General features: G+C 41.5%; 3 protein-coding genes across 6 annotated transcripts in view; 2 read left to right on the plus strand and 1 right to left on the minus strand.

Moving 5' to 3' along the window:
- The window catches only part of LOC128306415 (obg-like ATPase 1), a 50,997-nt gene extending 37,236 nt beyond the window's left edge, over positions 1 to 13,761 (plus strand). For both annotated transcript variants that reach the window (XM_053043933.1, XM_053043932.1), the window contains exons 3-6: positions 956 to 1,012; positions 8,970 to 9,097; positions 9,184 to 9,359; positions 12,387 to 13,761. In XM_053043933.1, the coding sequence (XP_052899893.1) occupies positions 956 to 1,012; positions 8,970 to 9,097; positions 9,184 to 9,359; positions 12,387 to 13,037 (1,012 nt within the window). In that variant the 3' untranslated portion in view covers positions 13,038 to 13,761. The remainder of the gene's footprint in view (positions 1 to 955; positions 1,013 to 8,969; positions 9,098 to 9,183; positions 9,360 to 12,386) is intronic.
- A 226-nt stretch (positions 13,762 to 13,987) lies between these two features.
- LOC128306416 (ras-related protein Rab-10-like) lies at positions 13,988 to 18,735 on the plus strand. Its single transcript, XM_053043934.1, has 5 exons — positions 13,988 to 14,070; positions 14,171 to 14,655; positions 15,392 to 15,591; positions 15,677 to 15,766; positions 16,202 to 18,735. Exons 2-5 carry the CDS (start codon positions 14,529 to 14,531, stop codon positions 16,397 to 16,399), a joined length of 615 nt encoding a protein of 204 aa, XP_052899894.1. The 5' UTR covers positions 13,988 to 14,070; positions 14,171 to 14,528; the 3' UTR covers positions 16,400 to 18,735.
- Positions 18,736 to 19,356: 621 nt separating this feature from the next.
- LOC128306391 (protein CutA homolog) lies at positions 19,357 to 20,225 on the minus strand. 3 transcript variants are annotated; one of them, XM_053043899.1, is made up of 2 exons: positions 20,130 to 20,225; positions 19,357 to 19,988 (listed from the first exon to the last, which is right to left on the minus strand). In XM_053043899.1, exon 2 carries the CDS (start codon positions 19,955 to 19,957, stop codon positions 19,598 to 19,600), a length of 360 nt encoding a protein of 119 aa, XP_052899859.1. In that variant the 5' UTR covers positions 19,958 to 19,988; positions 20,130 to 20,225; the 3' UTR covers positions 19,357 to 19,597. The 3 variants fall into 3 exon arrangements, with proteins under 3 accessions (XP_052899859.1, XP_052899856.1, XP_052899857.1); XM_053043896.1 differs by having other exon boundaries at positions 19,357 to 20,058; positions 20,130 to 20,154; XM_053043897.1 differs by having other exon boundaries at positions 19,357 to 20,063; positions 20,130 to 20,148.
- Positions 20,226 to 20,563: the final 338 nt, after the last annotated feature.

The following is a 20,563-nucleotide window of genomic DNA, read 5'->3' on the forward strand; positions in this document are numbered from 1 at the left end:
CAAACGTCGCCAGGCTAAGTTCGCGGGCGCGGATAATTACTTGCCAACACTGTCCAGTGGAAAACTTCTGCTGCTACACCTGACCAGGGCCATAGTAATTTCTTCGTGGTCCGTTTCGTGTAATGTGTTTTTGTACGTGGTATACAATTGTTTCTTTCGAGCAGCACCGGGCCCTTTAGCATCGGGACAGCCGCGACTGGTCGCATAAATTTCGCTTCGGATTCAATGGTCCACTAACGCGCGAACGTAGAACATTCCTTTTTTCCTCCCCGTCTATAGTCCTATAGTCCGGCGCATTGGACGTTCGACGATTCGTATTTCGGGCTTGTAGCGTGATAAAAGATAATAATAAAAGCGAAATTAAATGCAACCATCGTGCCGCAACGGTTGGGCGGAGTGATGCACAATTGGACTGTGGCCCCGTTGTGTGCCCAGTGTGTGTGTGTGTGTGTGTGTGTGTGCGATGCCGCCGCGGAAAGGAAGAACATCCAAAAAAGGACATCACTTCAACGGTGCATTAATTTGTTTTCCTCCATTATTGGCCGACTGCCGCACGTTTCCGTTCGCATTCGGTTGGTTTTTGTTGTTGAAATTGAACATCTTTTTTTGCAAAATTGATGTGTATTACCATTGCGATTTGTGAGGGTATTTTTATGGTGCTCAACATGACCATCTAAACATACGGGTTTTGGGGTTTTTGTCTCGTGTCTTCTGAACTGTTTTACTTCGTTGAACTTTTTGAATGCCATAACTTTTTGGATTACTTGAAGGAATGCAATGTTCTGAATTGCAATGGGATATGTTTATTTTTTGAATCTCCTAATCAAATGGTCTGCCAACAGTTTGATGCATCTTTCAATTATATATTTCGAACTACTTCCAGTTGCAGTGTAGAAAATAGAATTAATTATATTGTTGCCTAATTTTTCTTCCTCTTTCTTCTTTCTTTCTACAGAGTTCCAGTGCCCGATGCTAGATATGATTATCTGTGCGAATATCATAAGCCTGCAAGGTATGTGCATTTTTTTTTGCAAACTTAATCGAATATAGTAAACATATTTGAAAAAACTAGTGCCCTACAAGGGTAGTACACTCTAGAGGCTGGAGAGAGTTTTTGGGACTGTTATTTGAAAGATTACCTTACACGTATGACAATAATGAAACACATGTGTGTATTCTGGAATCATCGTTTTTTTTAAAACAAACAGTAATTTTGTTTAACTACATTGGGTAACTTTTTCAGCCTCTAGACTAGATGCTCTGTGAATCCTCCGGTGTTCATCGGCGGACATCATAGAGGTCACATCCGTTAAAACTAGAGTATATTATGAATTTCTACCTTAATTTATCATAAATTTTATATGATCGTATGTATAATTTAGTGTACGTGGAAGACACCAAAGAGATTTTTTTTTTTTGGATAAGGAAAACGACTAGGACCCGATGACGGAAATAACTCCGTGGTATTAAAAACTTTTACCGCATTTCACGAGACGTTTTGTGTGTTATGATGTTGAGAAAACCGCTTTTGAAGTTTTCTTGAAACTAATTCTTATTTCGGCTTGTAACTTTTAGAACGAATTGAGCTACAACTTTTTTAGTAAAGTTTACAGTAAAGTAGGTACTCCAAAGTTTTGAAATTGCAGCGTGTACTACCTGTTTAAATGTCCGAACTTTAATTGTGCTTCATTAAGGTGTACAAAAAAACACAGCCATGTCAACAAATCACAACAATCAACCAAAGAGTGGTAAAAAGCACAACAACAGCTTAATGTAATATTCAACGCACCGAGCAAAATTCAAACTCAAGCAAACAGAAACCGTCAAACAAGGAGCACTGTGCGGTTCCGCAGCACGTAAAACGTTAAGGACTGTCTACTTTACACCGTGGTTAGAGATCGCCGGAAGCACCACACAACGCCCAAATGTGCGGTGTAGTTTAATGCGATTTTGCAATTATAGTGATTCTACTAAATACGTCTACTGACCGTATCGAAACACACCGCACGGGGCAACGGTGGACCGCATCATCGGGCACAGGACGTCAGATTAAGGAGTAGGAAATTGGACAATGATTGGCAAAACCGCGCCCTATCGTACGTGAAAGCAGATATTACGTCGATACGATATCTTATGGCACTATAAACAATAGTTATTTGTGGCGGTAGTGCCATCGGGCTGACGGCACGCATACATACTAAACGTTTAATTTCGCAGCATAGCGAGACACAAGGGAGTGAAGGATAAAGGTGTATACTGTAATGCGAATCATATCCTGCGTCTGTCCGTGCGCTGGCAATATCGTTTTGACTGCTACTGAAATTTCCCCCACAGATGATACGTGCAGCCGCACCTGAAAAGAGGCGTGGCGTACTTTGCTGTTCATCAATCACTTCAGGATACTGCTCCAAACACAGCTCCACTTGCTTGTTGGTGCCCTTTACATTTGATGTTCAGTATGATTTTTTTGCTTATGAAACAGTTGGCGAACAGCATCTGTTGGCACAGACGTTTGATTTCATGGTGATTTAAATCGATCGATCGATAAAAGATCGATAACTATACTGCTTCAAAGCGACGTATTCTAATTGACAATTGTTGTGGGATTATCGTTTTATGTAAATGATTGTATATTTTTAGGAACTTACTTTAATTTTAGAAAACCAATACCACAAACGTAGCGCCATCATAATGGTGGATGTACGCGCAAACATAAAATGGAGAACTATTCACGCCCGGGCCAATATGATACAAAGTAAGCGTACAACCGAGACATGCGAGAGCAGGAGAACTAATCCGAAAGGCAAAACAGTCCTAATGAACTGACACGCGAATTTATGCTGTGCAGCAGCGCTCGCTGGACGAAACCATTTCGACCAATTGGGATAGCCCTTTGAGCACCTGAAAACACACCGTGCTGCTACTGTGGCTCCCCTTCCAGTGCGCGGTGTAATCGTACGAAGAGGCGAATAAAAAAAAAGCAAGCCCAACAAACGGTAGCTCAACAACCATCAACGAAACAGGCTCCGGCTTCCGTGCCAATGCCAATCGTGCCCTATCGTTTAAATGTGTGGTGGTTGCGAACGGTGGTGTTGCGTTTCGCGTTCTTTCACCCCCCCTATTGGCAGGGAGTAAGCTCCATCATCATCCTTCTCAAGGCTGAGCGGCACAAGCGCGGAAAGAACGCAAGCGAAAGCAGCAGAAGGAGAGAGAGCGCACGCGAGAGAACGAGTTTGATTAATCAGAAGAAGCAGGAAAAAAGGAAACCAGCCCGTGCAATGCGCTGTGCAAATGTAGGAAAAATTGTCCGACAGCGGTCGATCGGGCAAACACCGGGAGCAGAACTGACGAAACACACAAAACAAAACAACAACCAAAATGGAGCCCTATCCTTGTGCTGCGCGCGCCCCACAGCCCTTTACCCGTTCGGACCCGCGGGCCATACAAATGGGTACGAGGGAAAGAAAAATGGCGCCCACGGGTGTGTATGTGTGTACCGGCTGGGAACCGACTGGGAGCCTTCGGCATGAATAGGTGTCCCGAATTTTCGTGCATACAAGTGGGGTAAAGGGTTTTATTTTTATTTTTGGTTCTTGTTACACCTGACACAGCCGTACTTTTCTCTATTGGTTGGTGGATTTTAAATGGCGGGTATGCGTTGACTGCTGCAAGCTGCACAAATGGGGTGCATCATGATGTGCGATTGATAAAGCCCATTAGGAGATTTTAATCGAAAAGATGGTGCTAATATGGATTTTATTTCGGACAGGCATATTTCCCCGCCAACACAGGTAGAAGAGTTTTCTAGATGGTTGTATTCTGTAATATAAGATCTGCTCAAGCCTAGAGTTTTCTTTTTATTAAAAAAAACTTTTACTTCGGTTTTGTTATTCAATCCTTATGTTAACTATAGTGCTGTTTAGAGTTGATACCGTATCAAAAGAGAAAACAAACATTTTATTCAAAGTGCACTACAGCATCACCCACATTTGGGTGACTTGGTACGGAACGTTTTAATATCTGATTCAATATAATAATCTGATTAATAATAAAAGCTGTAACTTTGGAACGTAGTATCGCATGAACTCCGGGTTATATATTCCAAGTAGTGATTATTTAAAGAATTTTTAAAGAGCCAAAACTATAGACTCCCTATTGTTTGATCTTGCAAAGCGCACTCTGCGCCATTAACCTTCAACTCGTCACAAACATCCCTGCTCATCTTGTCATTCTCTGTCCCCGCAACCGTAGGCAGGAAGCAGCTTGTCCTTAATAGCCCAAGAACGTTGTCCAGCGCGAGCTGTGACGGTCCGGGGCACACTACTATTTGCTACGCAAAGCACCCTTAGCACCCGGCAGGTCGGTCATTATGCAAATACGCCAAGAACAGATCGAACGCGCGGTTCCGGAGATCCCAAAAAAGGGAGAGCTAGGTCCCCGGTCGGAATAAGAAACCGGTGCAACAGCATTTTCGATGGAACGAAGCGAAGAAAAACTCCCCCCTTTTTTGTATCAACTCCTTTGGCGAGGTAAATTGCAGGCGAGAAACGGCGACACACGGCACGACACAAATAGCCATAGTGTTAGCAGAGTGCGCGAGCGCGCGCGCGCGAGACGCAACAACAACAGGCGCAAGGGAACAATATTATTCAAATCACCTAGCAATCATCTGCCGGGTGGTTAGGGGCAACATTTCTTAGAATTTCTTACACTCAACGCCGGCATCGGGAGTTTTCTGCCTGCTGCCCACTTGATACTGTTGGTAGGACCTGCGCTTTTTTTTATTGTTTTGTTTGAGGGAGATATAAAGAAAAAAACTCCCGGTCGATTTTTGTTGGCCCGGGCCAAGGATTGTGGTTCCGATTTCTTGCACTTTGGTGCTGTGAAGAACTCCTCGGTCGAACGATCAAGCAACCACTTCATTGGCTTCCCTTCTCCCCCATCGCGAAGTCGTTCGGGGTCGTTCGGTTTGTCAGCGATTTTTATTTCGGTGGAAAAATTTGTCGGTTGCTTCTGAAAAGCGCAGCCCGGTAAGCACAAAACCCCACAGAACCCGGGGTTAGTATGCGGCACACATGGGAAGGAATGGGGGGGGTGGACCAGGGGACCAGGCCAACGGAAATGCATGCCCAGACGTCATTATGCCGTTACACACCCTATAATCATTGCCATCGTTGCGCACTTTATGTGTTCGTTTGTGGTACATGCTCGTTTTGTTGTTGGTCGAGTAGTTTTTCGTTGTGTTCCTTTTGCTGCCAAAGGAATTGATTCCTTTTCATCTGCAACATTCGGCGGTCTCACATTTACGTATGACCTCCGCTAAAGGAAAATTTTGTGCGAATTCGAAATCGAACACACAAGACACAACACTAATCGGGACACATCTTTGTGCTTCAATGTGTTTACGTTGCGCGGAAAGCAATCTGCAAGATGTGCGAATGAGAAGACGAAGTACAAACTTTAATTTCTTACATAAAAACTCGAAAAGTTTGCAAACTCTGCACCAAACAGCATTTAAAAGAAAAATCGCAAACGATTCATACGCGAACAGCCGCCACAACAGCAATGGCGAAACGAAAAAAAAATATAAGACGAAAGATAATGGCGACCGTCAAGTGTGTAAAAATGAATTCCGTGCGCGCGAGATGGTGGAAAAATATGGAAGCAAATGTGGGCCCCAACCGTGGGCAACTGTAACAGATTCCCGCAACAGGCAGAACAGCGGGACATAATTATAGAAAATTGGCCCAAAATTACTTAAAATTGCACAAATTTCGACACACAGACACACGTACCGAACGCATATTCATATTCCCACCGTTTTGGTGGGCTTTCCTATCCTTTGCCGCCTGAGGATGCGTTTATGCGGAGGCCGAGGAAGGGCGTGAGGAATCTAGTGGGGGGGGGGGGGGGGGGAAAGGGTGGTGATACACGGATAGTGTCTGAGGACAATAATCGTGTTAGGTGGACATCAAAATGTTTCCAATATTTGCCCATAGAGGGCTGCACGGGTTAGAGTCGTCAAACAACGAGAACACTTTCTGAAGTTAACAAACATTACTGCGTGAGAGGAAAGCAATTGTTTTAACCGCACAACGACAATTTCTTTCGCGAATAGGTTTTCAAACTTGTTCCTACGAAGATACCTAACGAATATATGCAAATCTCCTGCATCCTGTGGCCCTTTGGGACGGAAATAGTTTGCTTTCTTCTAGGAGCTCATAACAAACTTGTCAGAATCTTGATTATATGCTGTGGACAACGGTTGAGAGAGAGAGAAAACCGCCGGCCAATTCTGATGCTGCTGAACCGTCGCGAGCTCCTACGTGGAAGCACAGCATATTCGGACATCCTTGGCGCGACCGCCTATTACAACACCATATACCCAAAAGCAGACATCTTTAAAACTTCGCGTCATAAGCCGATGGAACAGTATCGCGGCATTAGCATATCAAACTGTACCTTCTAGAACGAGTCCGCCATATAATTGCTACCTTGGTACGGTAATCTTCCCCAAACCCTTCCACCGGAACCCGTCGCGAAAACCCCCACCGTGTGGTACCTGAACCTTCTCCCCGGAGGATACCGTTCCCAGGGAAGGACAAATCGATTTTCTCTCGATCGATCGGTCGGGTTGGGTCGAGCCATCGGGCTCCAGGTAACCAGGATCCGAAGGGTGTGTATAGACACGGAGCACTTCCCGGGTGCCTCATCATAACCAGGCAGGGACCAATAATAGCCGAAATTAGGTACCTTTCGCAGAAATTCACTGCTTCTTCATGGATTGCATTGAAGCGCTCCGTCCCGTGCGAGGGTAAAATGTTAAGGACGCCTAGGAATGATGGAGCCGGGTTAACGAGCGTAAGACTACGTGTGAGATATGCAGATTGAACCGAATTAAGTTGAATCAGTAACCGGTGCAAATTTGCATTGACGAAACGGAGGGGGGGCGGGGAGCGGGACGAAGCTCAGTAAACCTCCGAAGATACATTGTGCGCGAGGTTGCAGTGTAAAAATGTGGCTGTAAGTAAGTGTGATGCTACTTTAATACGCCAGAATACATCTATTATACATTTAACCACATGTTTTAGAAAGCAAAACAAAATGTTGACGCTAATGTATATTTATAGTGCCAGCGCAGTGCGAATATTTCGCCAAGAAAATAAGGTCTACAATTTCCAGTGTGACCTCTTTTTGATTTAGCATACCTGTCTGGTAGTGCTTTAATTTTGTCTACCCGAGTTCACGGTGATTGTTGCATTTAAGTGTCCACCCTCCCGTTTTTTTTATGATCCGACTCCCTCTCTCTCTCGTATATACCTTGGAGGCTGGAAGTGAACCACTTCCAGTGTTTTGCTCCAATATCAGCAGCATATTGTGGAACAAAAAATGAAACGATCCTTGGGCCCGATTACCACCGGCCCGAGAATGAATCGAGATAGCTTCGATTGAAAAATTAAGCAAATTACACACACGCAGTATGCATAACCGACCGGTTATTTAGCGATCGAGATGGGGATTCTTGGTGTTCTTAGCACACCGAAGAAATTTCTCTCCACGGTCTCCATCATTATCTGCTATTTAAATGTGCCGTTCCGATGAGCTAAACGGTAAGAACCACATTCAAGAGTGGCCATATTTTATATTTATTAAAAAAAACAACAACATTTGCAACGTGATTTCGTTGTGTTGCTATACATTTACTACTGCTACTACTTGAAATTCCATCAGTGAACAACCGTTTACTACGTAACGCTGATAAGAGAAGAGGAGATGGGTACCAGCGTTACTTATTGTTACATAGGAGGGAAACGAGGGTGGGTTCGAATTGTTGTTACCTAATATACAACCAGATAAAACACGTGTATTCTCCCTGAATAATGTATTTATGGGAAAAGTAACTTATTGTAGCGATTCCTTCTTTATATATCTATTTTTATTTTTATTTAATTTATAATATGACGGCAATGCCGTATTTTCAACACCGCTTGTGTTGAGCGATAATAACAAGTGTCACAAGGCATTTCCTCCTTGCGATTTGCCTTATCCCGGGCATACTCGGTTACATCTTTATATATCTACTTGTTGATATAAAAAGTCAAAAAGCTCGCTCTTTAATACCTTACCTTTTGATACCAGATGTTGATTATTAGATTCAGGTGGGTAGCGGTGGAACGATTTTACATTCCTCGTTTAACAATCCTTATTTACGAGTCCTTATTTAACAATCAATTGACACATTCGCCGATTGTAGTTCAACATTGTAAAACCACTACGTTTTTTATATATCCAAGGAGTCAGCTATCTCATAAACTTAAGTTTTTCGATCATTTTAGGGACAATGAACGATTTTCGACAAAGTAGAATGTGACAGTTGTTTGTATGGCTGTGACTGTAGTTAGCATACCAGCTAATAATAGTTGACAGCAGATTCAAAACTGTCTTCAGAGTCATGAATCTGAATCAGATTCAACCAACGCTAGATGGTTATGTAGTGCGCGTTACAGGACAGACGTATTTAGTAGCGGTTGACGATCAGCGTATGGTAAATGTTATTTCGTTTTGGACGTGCGGTGATTTGGGACAAGGATACGAAGTTTCTTCCGGAAAATGACTTCCTCAAGATTACCGTCAAGAATCTGGCCTGAGTTTAGTTAACCTGGTCCTTGTTACTTCAATTACATTGATGACAGATAGGACTAATTGAAAACCAAACGATTTTGATGAAGATCAACATTTTTGCAATATGAAATTAAAGATGTTTCTGAAACTACTTCAAATTATTAGCATCGACTTAGCAAGTCAGTCTAGGGCGTGACTAGCAATGGAAAGAGTTACTTATAAATCAAATTTCACATTTTTGTTTAACAAAGGGGGCAGGGGTCAACGAAATGTTACATAGATAATGTTTAATTTTGCGTTACGTAATAATTGAATGAACCCTCACCGTCTATTCTTTCTTCTTCCAGTAAGGTGCCTGCGTACCTGAATGTGGTGGATATTGCCGGTCTGGTGAAAGGTGCTGCCGAGGGACAAGGTCTTGGCAATGCATTCCTCTCGCACATCAACGCATGCGATGCCATTTTCCATCTGTGCCGTAAGTGTCAGCTGAGCAAATCTGCCTAAACATCAACTTAATACAGTTTTCCTATGATCTTATGTATGTTGCTGTTGCTATTTCAGGTGCGTTTGACGATCCGGACGTGACACACGTGGAGGGCGAGGTGGATCCGGTACGCGATTTGTCCATCATCAGCGAGGAGCTGCGTTTGAAGGACGAGGAAAAGCTGATGATTAACCTTGACAAGCTGGAGAAGCTGGTCACGCGCGGCGGTGACAAGAAAAGCAAGCCGGAATATGTAAGTAGTGGAAGCAGACGGCCAATACTGGAACATTATAGAAAGCAAACCCAACAGAGGAACGTTCAATATTCCGCTATGCTCCAATGAGATGTACAAAATGTTGCAGCAAATTCCGAATGGTTGTTTGTGTATTGTTTATACATCACACTTGTCGGTGGTGGGTCTTGTCAGATAGGTGGGAGATAATGTCTTTCGGGCGGTTAACTAAAACGTGTGCCGGCATATATGCACCCGCTGAGAAAGTCATCAGGGCAACGAGCGATACCTTGTATTCTATTACTTTCATCCACCTCTAGCAACCATTCATTAATCATTTCGGTGAACACGAGCCCAATTCTTCTTCGTGCAATATTTGGGATTTCCAACGTGTGTATTGTGAAGAGTGGTGATGTGGTGATACTCGATCCCTCCGGTCCCGGTGTGTTACGATCAATAATATCGCTTGTTATACTGCACTATGCTCGGGTGGGGATCAAAGTGCACGATTGGACCACCTGTAAAGATTAATTTAACGCTTCACACCCTCCAAAACTTACTCTTCCCGCTACCCCACTACCCATCCCGACACAATCCGCCCAATTGATTTCGTTTAACAACCATCACAATCTAGCAGGCGGTGTGTCATGGTCCCGTCGCGTATTATACCGATAAGTCTTATTTGTTCCACTAGGAGTGGTTCGGCGGCCAAGTAACAAAAAAAAAACGCCAACGAGTTCGTGGTCTGGGAGTAAATTAAATTTAAGCTCGTTCCACCATTTATCTTCACACACTTTACTCCATCCTGTCACTTGTTATACACGCTGCAAACAAACGTCTTCCTGACGCACCCACGAAATCAAACAATAATGGTACGGGTGTGTTAAAGAGCATCTAAATCTATTACCAATCAGTGAAAAATATGCATGCATCATTTCATTGATTTCGACATGAATGAAACCACCAGGTAACAAACATGCTAGGTGGTGTATATTGTTCGTAGGTTTTTTTTTCGGCGTAAAAGACACGTTGTGGAAAGAGGTCAATACAGACATAAACCCGAGGCAGTATTGGAAAGATCAATGAAAAGATTAGTTGTTGAGTGAGTTTGTTTCGGATTGCTGTGTCTGAATGAATCATTGAATAGAAATGAATGATTCTGAATCTGTAATGAGGAGATTTATATTCATAAATTGTTTATTAAATGATTATTGTTTATTGCAGATTAATGATTTATTTATTAATTTTAGTATGATGGCTTTTTGCGGTATTGTTAGTGTTCGGTACCCGGTTTATGCTAAGTTATGCAAGGATTATTTTAATTGTCTATCGCTTCAACTCTTTAATTTACACCTTTCAATTATTTGTTTGTTAAGCACTGCAATTGTTTTTTTTAACATGTGCGATACTTCAAAGGAGCATTAATATTGTTCGATTCATAGAACATTGCAGAAATAACCTTTTAATTCATTAACCTTTTCTAAATCCAAAATTTTCTGTGAGTTGGCTCTTGGTTCGTTAATCAACAACACTAAAAATTATTAATTAATTTAAAACCCCATTTTACCATTCATAAAAGGGACACCGTACTGTTCCTTAAAGGTGTGTTTGTCCGTCGGCTTGTATGCTCAATATCAGGTCGCATTTTATGTGTTTAAATTGTTAAACTAAGGAGAAGAAAATTGTAGCTGAATAGTGATAAGATGCATGAATTTTAAAATGACTCTTCTGAGTTCTTATTTTCATAACTAAGCCCTTAAAAGTGATTAACTGATTAGGATTTAGTTTTAGTTTCTTAATGGATTTTAAAAGGTTTTTTTTAATAAGAAACCGTCTTAGGGTTCGCATTGTGTGTTTTGCTTAGCGTACATATCATTTTACTTCGAATAATTTGAATGTGCATAGTGCATAATAAAATTAATCATCTTACTTACTTCCCATAAAAGGCAAACAAACAATAATTCTCATCAATAATGATTAATTATGCGTCGTTCTATACGTACAATTGAATTTAATCGTGTTAGCGATTAGAGATTGATTCAGGGGAAGCGAAAAAGCACCGCCTGTCACTTCGTAAAGTACCTATAATTGACCTAAACATCCGACGGAAGGATTGGTTCCAATCGCACCCCTAAGAAAACACGTACAATAGCGCAAAAGAAAGCCACGAGGCCATGAAATTTTCCACCTCCTCGCCGTAGCACCCCATGTTAGGAAAGTTTTCGCCGAAGCCCCGTGGACAAATGGGGCGGACAAGTGTTGGCTTTCTGAAGAGATGGTAAACCTATAGTAAACCACTCAAACTTGAATCGAATGTCGTTTGATGGCACGTGATCGATAGGAAACGTGGTAGGATGTGTTATAAAGCACATGCACAATAGCTGAAGGTACACCGCAAAAGCAAAATGGGAAAGAAGATTAATCATTTCATCAGACTGTATTGATTGTTGTCCATTTTTCGCTTTGCCGTGTTGTTGGTGGGTAGGATGATCCCCAACCCAAAGCATACACATTTCTATCCACTAAAGAAAATGCACCCTGTTAATATCCGGACCACCTGCTAAGGAGGTTTTGGAAGTAAAGCGTTCAAACTGGAACCATTATAGGATCTTTCGTTCAAGCTTCATCTATTAGCTTGTTTGGTTTATCTATTATATGATTAACAAGCCGTTGACAAAGCGTGTGGGAGTTGTTATGCGTTTCCGACGGTCTTTTATGTTGGAGAACGTTGTGATTGGTGTATAAAGAACCCATTCCACTACAGCACTCTATTGTTTAGTATGTTCTGCTTGATCGATTGAACAATATTTTCTTAGAAGAAGTACCTTTTACGAGCGAATAGACGAACATGAACGCACTTTTTTCTACCAAGCCAAACATCATTTATCATTCCTTTGATTTTTGTTGTTCCCGACGTCGTGGTTCAAGCATAACGAGTTCCTACGCTGGATTACTTTATTATTCTTTACATTAAAATGCCATTCTATCAAATTGTTAATTGTTCTACTAATATCAACTCTGTTATTTGTGCTTGTCCTGTTTCATTAGGAAACTTTGTTGAAAATCAAAGACGTTATAGTTGACGAGAAGAAACACATCCGGTTCGCTGACTGGAGCGCGCACGACATCGAGGTACTAAACAAATACCTCTTCCTGACGTCCAAACCGTGCATCTATCTCGTCAACCTTTCGGACAAGGACTTTATACGCAAGAAGAACAAGTGGCTGCCGAAGATCAAGGAGTGGATCGACAAGAACGATCCAGGCGCACCGATAATCCCCTTTTCCGGTGCGTACGAACATCAGCTGGCCGAGTTGGAAACGGACGCCGACCGCAAAGCGTACGAGGAGGAGCACAAATGTGTCTCGGTGCTGGACAAAATTATCACCACCGGCTACAAGGCGCTACAGCTCGAGTACTTCTTCACCGCCGGCCCAGACGAGGTGAAGGCGTGGACGATTCAGAAGGGTACGAAGGCACCGCAGGCGGCGGGTCGCATTCACACTGACTTCGAGAAAGGTTTCATCATGGCGGAAGTGATGCATTTCGGCGACTTTAAGGAGGAGGGCACCGAGGCAGCGGCAAAGGCCGCCGGCAAGTACCGGCAGCAGGGCCGTAACTACGTCGTTGAGGATGGCGATATCATCTTCTTTAAGTTTAATGCCGGTGCCGGGCTGAAAGATGCGAAGAAAAAGTGATATCACCAGGCTGCCACCACCATCATCGTCGTACTGCTCTACATTAATATGATATTCTATGCACACATGTTTCTGCCCCAGCTCAGCTAAGCGATCGCGATTCACACGCGTTTTGGAGATTCTTACAGATCAGCTTTGTTGAGACGATAGTGCAAAAAAAAAGAAAACTAAACTCACTGGAGCTATAAACGATAGCGCGAAACAATATCTTATTTATCGGTTTAATAAAAATTTGAGCGCAAAACATCGTAGGTTATGTTCTCTACTAAACAAAGCAAATTGAAAAGAGTCGGTTTAAGCGCGCAATTAAAGCAAAAAATCAATGAAATTCGATGAATATCAATTAAGTTTAACATTAAGGAATAATGCATGAGTTTCAACGGTTAACCGTGCGCTTGAATCATGCACATTCGCCAAACGTCAAACGAAGCTGTCAAACCCAGCTGTCATCGGTGTGATGTTTTGCTACGAGCGGTGTGGCCACGGCTGAACAGTCACCCAGCCACAGTAAAAAAAGAACAAATAGAAAAAGTCACTTTCGGGCAAGCAAAAATCACAAGATAACAGAGGGCAATCTATAAGCAAAAGCATTAAGTGAAAGAAAACTTTGAGCAGCCGCCACCCAAAACCCACGTCAAAAGTGCCGTGTGATTCACGAGTTTGTTTTCTCGCTCGCAGCAATTAATTAACAAGGCAAGTTGACGCGGTGTTCCAATCCGTAGTGAACTTCACACAAAGATCACATTAGAACATCGACAAATATAGTCACCACACTAAATTCGTTCCGTCTTTCGTGCGTGCTTTACGTGGTGGTGTATAATAGCAAGGCAACGATCCCCCGTAAAAAGAAACCCTCTGTGTTCTGCACGCAACTAAGTAAAATCCGCTTGTGTGTTGCCTTGCTACATAAAAGTGTGCCCTTTTTGTTGTAGAGCATCCAGGCGAGAAGGGCGAAAAGAAAAAGAATCTGCCCTACTGAACTGTGTGATCCTTCATTGATAGCTGATTGTTGTGTTCGATTGAGCATAGTCTTGTAATGAAATTATCGCAACTGGAATTTTCAATCGTCTAACCTCTGTATGTACCCTGCATAAACAAAAGTGTAATTTAAGCCTTACTTCACCTTTAAACAGTGACGAATCATCCGAAGGCGTGTTAGTCCTCCCGAGAGAGCTCAACTCCCAAGCGGTGTTTTGGAGCGAGGTAGAAAAAAAAATATACCCGAATCACCATCGACGCACGCACACCAACACAAACACACTGGCAGAAGGATTCGTCCTTTTAAAGTAACCAGGTGCGTGCAAAAAAGGGCCCAACGCTGAAGTGACCGAGTCAATCCCACCAAGTAACGATCCACTTCAATCAACCGAACCTCAAACGAGTAATCAAATTTACCACCCAGCAACATACAAAGAGACACAGGCCGCACGCCTTAACACAGCACACAAGCAAGCAACAAGTTCGACCAACGAGCAAACACAGAAGTTTACGATGGCCAAGAAAACGTACGACCTGCTGTTCAAGCTGCTGCTGATCGGCGATTCGGGCGTTGGAAAAACCTGCATCCTGTTCCGCTTTTCCGACGATGCATTTACTTCTACCTTTATCTCTACTATAGGTAAGATACCTCGCCTAATTCTACTGTAATGATAACTTTGCTTACATTTTTTTCTAGTTAGGTTGCGGCATGATTCATTCACCTAATCTAGAAACGCCCGTTTGAAGAGCTAGCCATTTCTTTGCTGATATTGATATATAACACTCGACTTACCCATAGCTTTAACACAATTTATTCACAACAGTAATGTAGCAGTTTAAATATTATATCGTCTGGTGCATAAAGCGATAAAAGAAACATTAATTTTAGATTCACTAAAGAAACACTCTTAAAACCAAGAAAATAACATTGAATACAAACAATATTCGCATAAGATGGAATAAAATATATCGCCTGGCCAGTCGATGGTGGGAATTTTCCTATTATCAGTAATACACCCTAATAACATCCTTGATTAGATAATATTCTTTCCATCTAATATGAGCTCATAGGAGCTGCAGCCAACACAAGCATTTCAATCGAAAAAAAAGTTTTGATCGCATAAAGTGCGGATGATCTAACAACCAGCATCTGATGAATCTCGCTCACTTCATCGTTTCACCGAGTAGGACCCACTTCTTTGTCAATTATAGATTCGGTCAAACATTCCTTATTAACACCTGTCAGCTAATCTGATATCTGAAACCGTAAAGCCGATAAACGTATTCCAGCGAAACGTGCGAGGCGCAGATTGTATAAGTGTAGCTTAGTGTGATAGTTTCTTTAAAGTGTCTTTATCCACATCTATTTCTTTCAGGTATTGACTTCAAAATTAAAACAATTGAACTACGAGGCAAGAAAATAAAGTTACAAATTTGGGACACTGCCGGACAGGAAAGGTTTCACACCATCACAACCTCTTACTACCGTGGTGCGATGGGCATTATGCTCGTGTATGATATAACGAACGAGAAAAGTTTTGACAATATAGTGAAATGGTTGCGAAATATAGACGAGGTAGGTTTTATTATTACAGCCACGGGATTTGGATTTGAATTAATTGTGTACGAATTTTAATCGCTATCACATTTTTTTTCCGTAGCACGCCAATGAGGATGTGGAAAAGATGATACTCGGCAACAAATGCGATATGGCGGATAAGCGTGCCGTGCGCAAGGAAAGGGGAGAAAATGTAAGAATACCATATATTGAATTGAATCCATCATATTTCATCACAGAGTAATGTAGGAAAATCATTTCAATTAATCACTTTGAAAGATCCTTATCATTTCACTTTTCATATAAATTGAATGCATACGAAGATTCCACATTACGATATAGAAAACTCGTTATCTAAAATGGTTGAATATACTTACGAAAGTATATACAAACATTTTTGCTATTTCGACTGATAACGAATGAAAATTAAAGAGTATGTTTAGTGATTCATGAATTTTCGTAATACAGATTTAGAATAATTCACATTAGGTAAATAATGATTAAACGCACATTTAAATTGATTGTCGATAGGGGATTTTAGATAGATGCATGGGTTCAGAAGTGGATTTGAACAAGGGCGCGAATGCTTCTAATGATATCAAAACTCACGCCACTACTCTCGTTCCAGATTGCCCGTGAACATGACATACGCTTTATGGAAACGTCCGCAAAAGCAAACACAAACATCGAACTAGCGTTCCGCGAGCTTGCCGAAGCGATCCTGGACAAGATCGCCGGCAAGGAAACGACCGACAACCCTGACCGAGTTGTTGTAAACAGAAGTACCGGTGAGCGGTTACCCGCGTACAAAGCATGCTGTACGTAGTGTGCTTGCCGTGCTTAATTGTAGTTTGGACGCCGACGCGTCCAGGTTGGCAAGAAGATGTCACCCCGGGTTACTTCATTTGACGGTGAATGGGTGCCCGTTGGTGGATGGTGGTTCCGCGATTCTTTTCGCGTATTCGGTGCCGTGCTTTTACCTGCGTTTTTTTTTTATTTACTTTGCGTTTAAGACTTTGCTCGGGCTTGATCGACAAACACGATGCAAGACCCAAAAACACACTGGGCCAAATGATGAAATTAGTAGCAGATATCATAAGTTTAGTTGGTGGGCGCTGGTTATAGTGCGTTTTGTACGGTGTCGACATAAGTCACTGTTGCGCAAGTAAATTATCATTCACATTACAGCATGCGTGTCCTCGGTGTGTCACTGTGTGTGTGGGGTGTCCTTGGGATCGAATTCACGTCTCTTGAGAATGAATCGAATGTAATCATCGCCCAGCCGCGCGTAGTATTGCGTAGGATCACGCAGCGGCTCGTGCTACACAACGTTGATTGATACAGTAGGAATAGTTGGTAGCGCGTATCAAATCAGAAAAAAAACATCGTTGTAAGCGTAGTGTCGTGTAAAAGAGCATAATTTCATTAACGTTAGTGTAGACCATTTGAGCTTAGCATTTGCTAACTCAACTCTAGACCACTAAACTAACCTCTCCCCACCTAACCCACCCCGATATCCTCTCACTTCAAGAATAAGTCTATGCGAACCAAGTCCCCCCGAAACTGCTTAGCTTTATAGTTACGTTGGTTAGCAAAATGACAGTTGAAATGCAGTGGCAATGTTATAACAAATTCGTTTTTTTTTTAAAGAGATCGCTTATCAGCAGCGGTTTTTTGTTTTTAATTATTCGCAGGGCCACACAACCCAGCATATTAGCTTTCATTTAGCATTTTATTATATTTTGTCTCCCCCCAAAAGTGATCACACAATTTTTTTTATCTTACAAAAACCCATATGTTTTTATTAATGTGTCACACAATCGTCACATACACGTTGCGGTTTAGCAGTTAGCAAAATGTAGTTACAAATATATTTTTCTTCAGCTTTACAATTTATCGTTAAATCGCTGCTGGACTATTTCATATTATTCTTGCTAATAGGTGTTTTGCAAAAAAAAAAACAACAACTTTTGCGTTTAGTTTCCGCAAAACGAAAGGGTAAAACTAGAGCAAAACAATTATATCTCTCAGTGAAGGCAAAATTGCACACAAAAATTTCCGCGCAATGGGGGGAAAAACGCGAACACGAACGAATAATTTTCGTACAAGTAGGATGCGTGTGTGCGTTTGTTGCAATGCGAGGGTGCTGGAAAAACAAAAAAAAAACAAATCAAAAGCAGTAGCTTTAAGCCAAGCAAAACCAGCTTATTTCAGTTTGTGATGGATACGAGTTGCAAAAATGCAACGTTTTGCAGTTAATGAGAGAGAGAGAGGTTGCTGCAGCCGAAGCTAGACGAACACGATACGTAGACGATATTGAAATGAAAAAATTGATGTTACTAAAAGAAGAAATTAATTATAAACACAAGAGCATGATTTAGCTATATTTAAGTATGCGAAAAAGCAACAAACTATAAAATCACAAACGAAGGTCACAACAACCTGCGAAAAAAAAAACATACACGATCCTAACCCGCAATCCTTCACATCTGCTTAGTGAGGGCGAACGATTAACAAAATGTAATCCAATTGATGAAGCGTTCAAGACCTCGCGAAACGAACGATCGACAAAAACGATATTATTGGTTACGTTTTGCAAGCGCAAACAATGTTTTTGTTAACCTATTCGCCGTTGTGTGACGTGTGTATGAAGTGTTTTTTTTGCCGGTTTATTCGTCTGCTCAATGCATCTTGACGCGCATCCCACGGGGATGCAAAATCAAGGGAGTTCGCTTTCGTGAATGAAAACATAAGCACACACCCACAATACACAAAGCTGGCTATTGCGTTATAGCTAAAGAACCAAGGCGTAAGATAGATAATATGTACACCCTGTAAAATATATCCACACAATGCAATGGTCCTTTGTGTGATTTCATATGAAACAAAGGTTTTTTTTTTGCTGTTTTAGTAGTTTAATCATCATCCAGAAGCACGATTTACACAAAACAAAAACGCTCTACGAGAGAGAGATAACGATTATTATGCGCTAGCCTATCAGGTTGCAAAACAAAAGAAAAATGGAAGAACTTTGTTCGCTTCATCGACGGAACACAAAACATTACACAATATTTCGATGTTATACACGAATGACGAAAAAAAAACACTGTCGAGGCTATTTTCACGCCATAAAATAGCAAACATAAATTCATGTAAAGAAAATGTACCCAACAGTGTGCACATTCAAGGGGTTTTTCCCATTACATCTGTTTCTTGTGGCGGCTTTTCGTTTCCGATGATTAAATCGTATGTTGATTTCGATTTGACCCCCCCCCCCCCCTTCCCCCACTCCCCGCCTTCATCCCTACTTACTGATTGCTCAACATCTACTGTACATTTTGTGCTCAGTTTAACTGACCTTAAAGTTCTACTCTTGTGATAATCTGTATCACCGCTAAAAATGCAAAAGGAAATAAAACAAACGAAACACATCAATTACACATTGTATAGGAAATGGAAACTGTTCAGAAGGAAGGGAAGGGGACGACATAGCCAGTGGAAGTGAAATTGTTGGTCCAAAAGAAATTTATAACAAGGCTTGTACGATTGTTTTATGTAATATGATTATTTTACTGGAATCATCTTTTTTTTTTGCCTGGGGATGCCAAATTTATTATGGGAAGATTTCAACGAAACAAGACGAAAAAAAGAAACAATAAATCTGCAAATGAATAGAATCGATAAGTAGTGCGATTTCTTTTATCAAGAAAGAGAGAGAGAGAGGGTAAAGCATAATCAATTACTCCTTAACATTATTAATATTACGCTTATTTTGATTACCACGAAATGGTTAACTTGACAAGATAGATCAGATTTGGCAGAGAATATTTAATTTCTAACTGACAAATTTACCACAAAAAAACAGACTCATAGTGATTTAGGCAAAACAATCTATATTCTACATAATATCCTTTACCCCCTTAATTTCATACACCAATTCCATTACGCCCAGAATTCAAAAATTATAACACGCTTAGATCTCTTTTTCATTTTAAGAAAACCACCTCACACCCGACGATACCCCTTACGCAGTGCCAGCTTTTGGGACAGTTTTTCCAATCCAGTCCAGATACGGTGCATTCCCGCTCGCAATCGGAAATGCAATTACCTCCGCCACGCTGTATGTGTGGATTTCACGTACGAATTTGATCAGCTCCTCCACCCGACAGGTACGCGTCTTGATCATCATCAACACTTCCGAATCTTCATTAATCTTACCCTCCCACGCGTAAATGGACGTCAGCCCGGGGATGATATTAACGCACGCCACCAAACTTTTCTCAACGAGCTGCCGGGCCATATTAACCGCCACCGTATTGTCCGGTACGGTTACGAACGCGACGGAATACTCATTTGCCGGTGTTTCCTTCACATCGGTAGTCATCGTGGTGCTGTGGATGTAGCGGGATCCCGTGCTGCGGATGATGGACGATACAAGAGAAGGCAAGCGTAGCATAAGTGGCGTTGCGATGTTGTGCGTAAATTCTATGCTAAGTAAAGTTAGTGAAAATGAACCATTAATATGGGGCAAAAAATATGTTGTACATCAAACTGACCTTTGACTGATTCGAGCGAAGGCTGTTCAATTTAGCGGAAATTTGTTTTGATGGAAATATTGATTTGACAACTGATTCTGTCGCTGGAGCCTTGCGTTTATACTATCACTCTAACGGCTGCTAATGGTATTTAAATTTTTAATTTTTTTAAATTCTTGACGCAATCAAACGCAATTATAGTGGTGCTTGATATGTATTAATTAACACAAATAATTACTAAACGTTCAAAAGGAGTTACAAAATTGCCTTATGAAACAAAATTGTTCCGTAAACACCAAATAGTTTTGAAAATGACACTGCGAGTGTTTCGTTCAGCTACGAAATGTTTCGTTAAATACGGTGAATTAAAACACCGAATGATTGATCTTTCGTTGAAAACGCACGAAGGTACGCACACATACGCAAAACCCCAGCACTGCTCCTCCCATTAAAAT

This window comes from Anopheles moucheti, chromosome X, assembly GCF_943734755.1.
Source record: "Anopheles moucheti chromosome X, idAnoMoucSN_F20_07, whole genome shotgun sequence".
Lineage (NCBI taxonomy): Eukaryota > Metazoa > Arthropoda > Insecta > Diptera > Culicidae > Anopheles > Anopheles moucheti.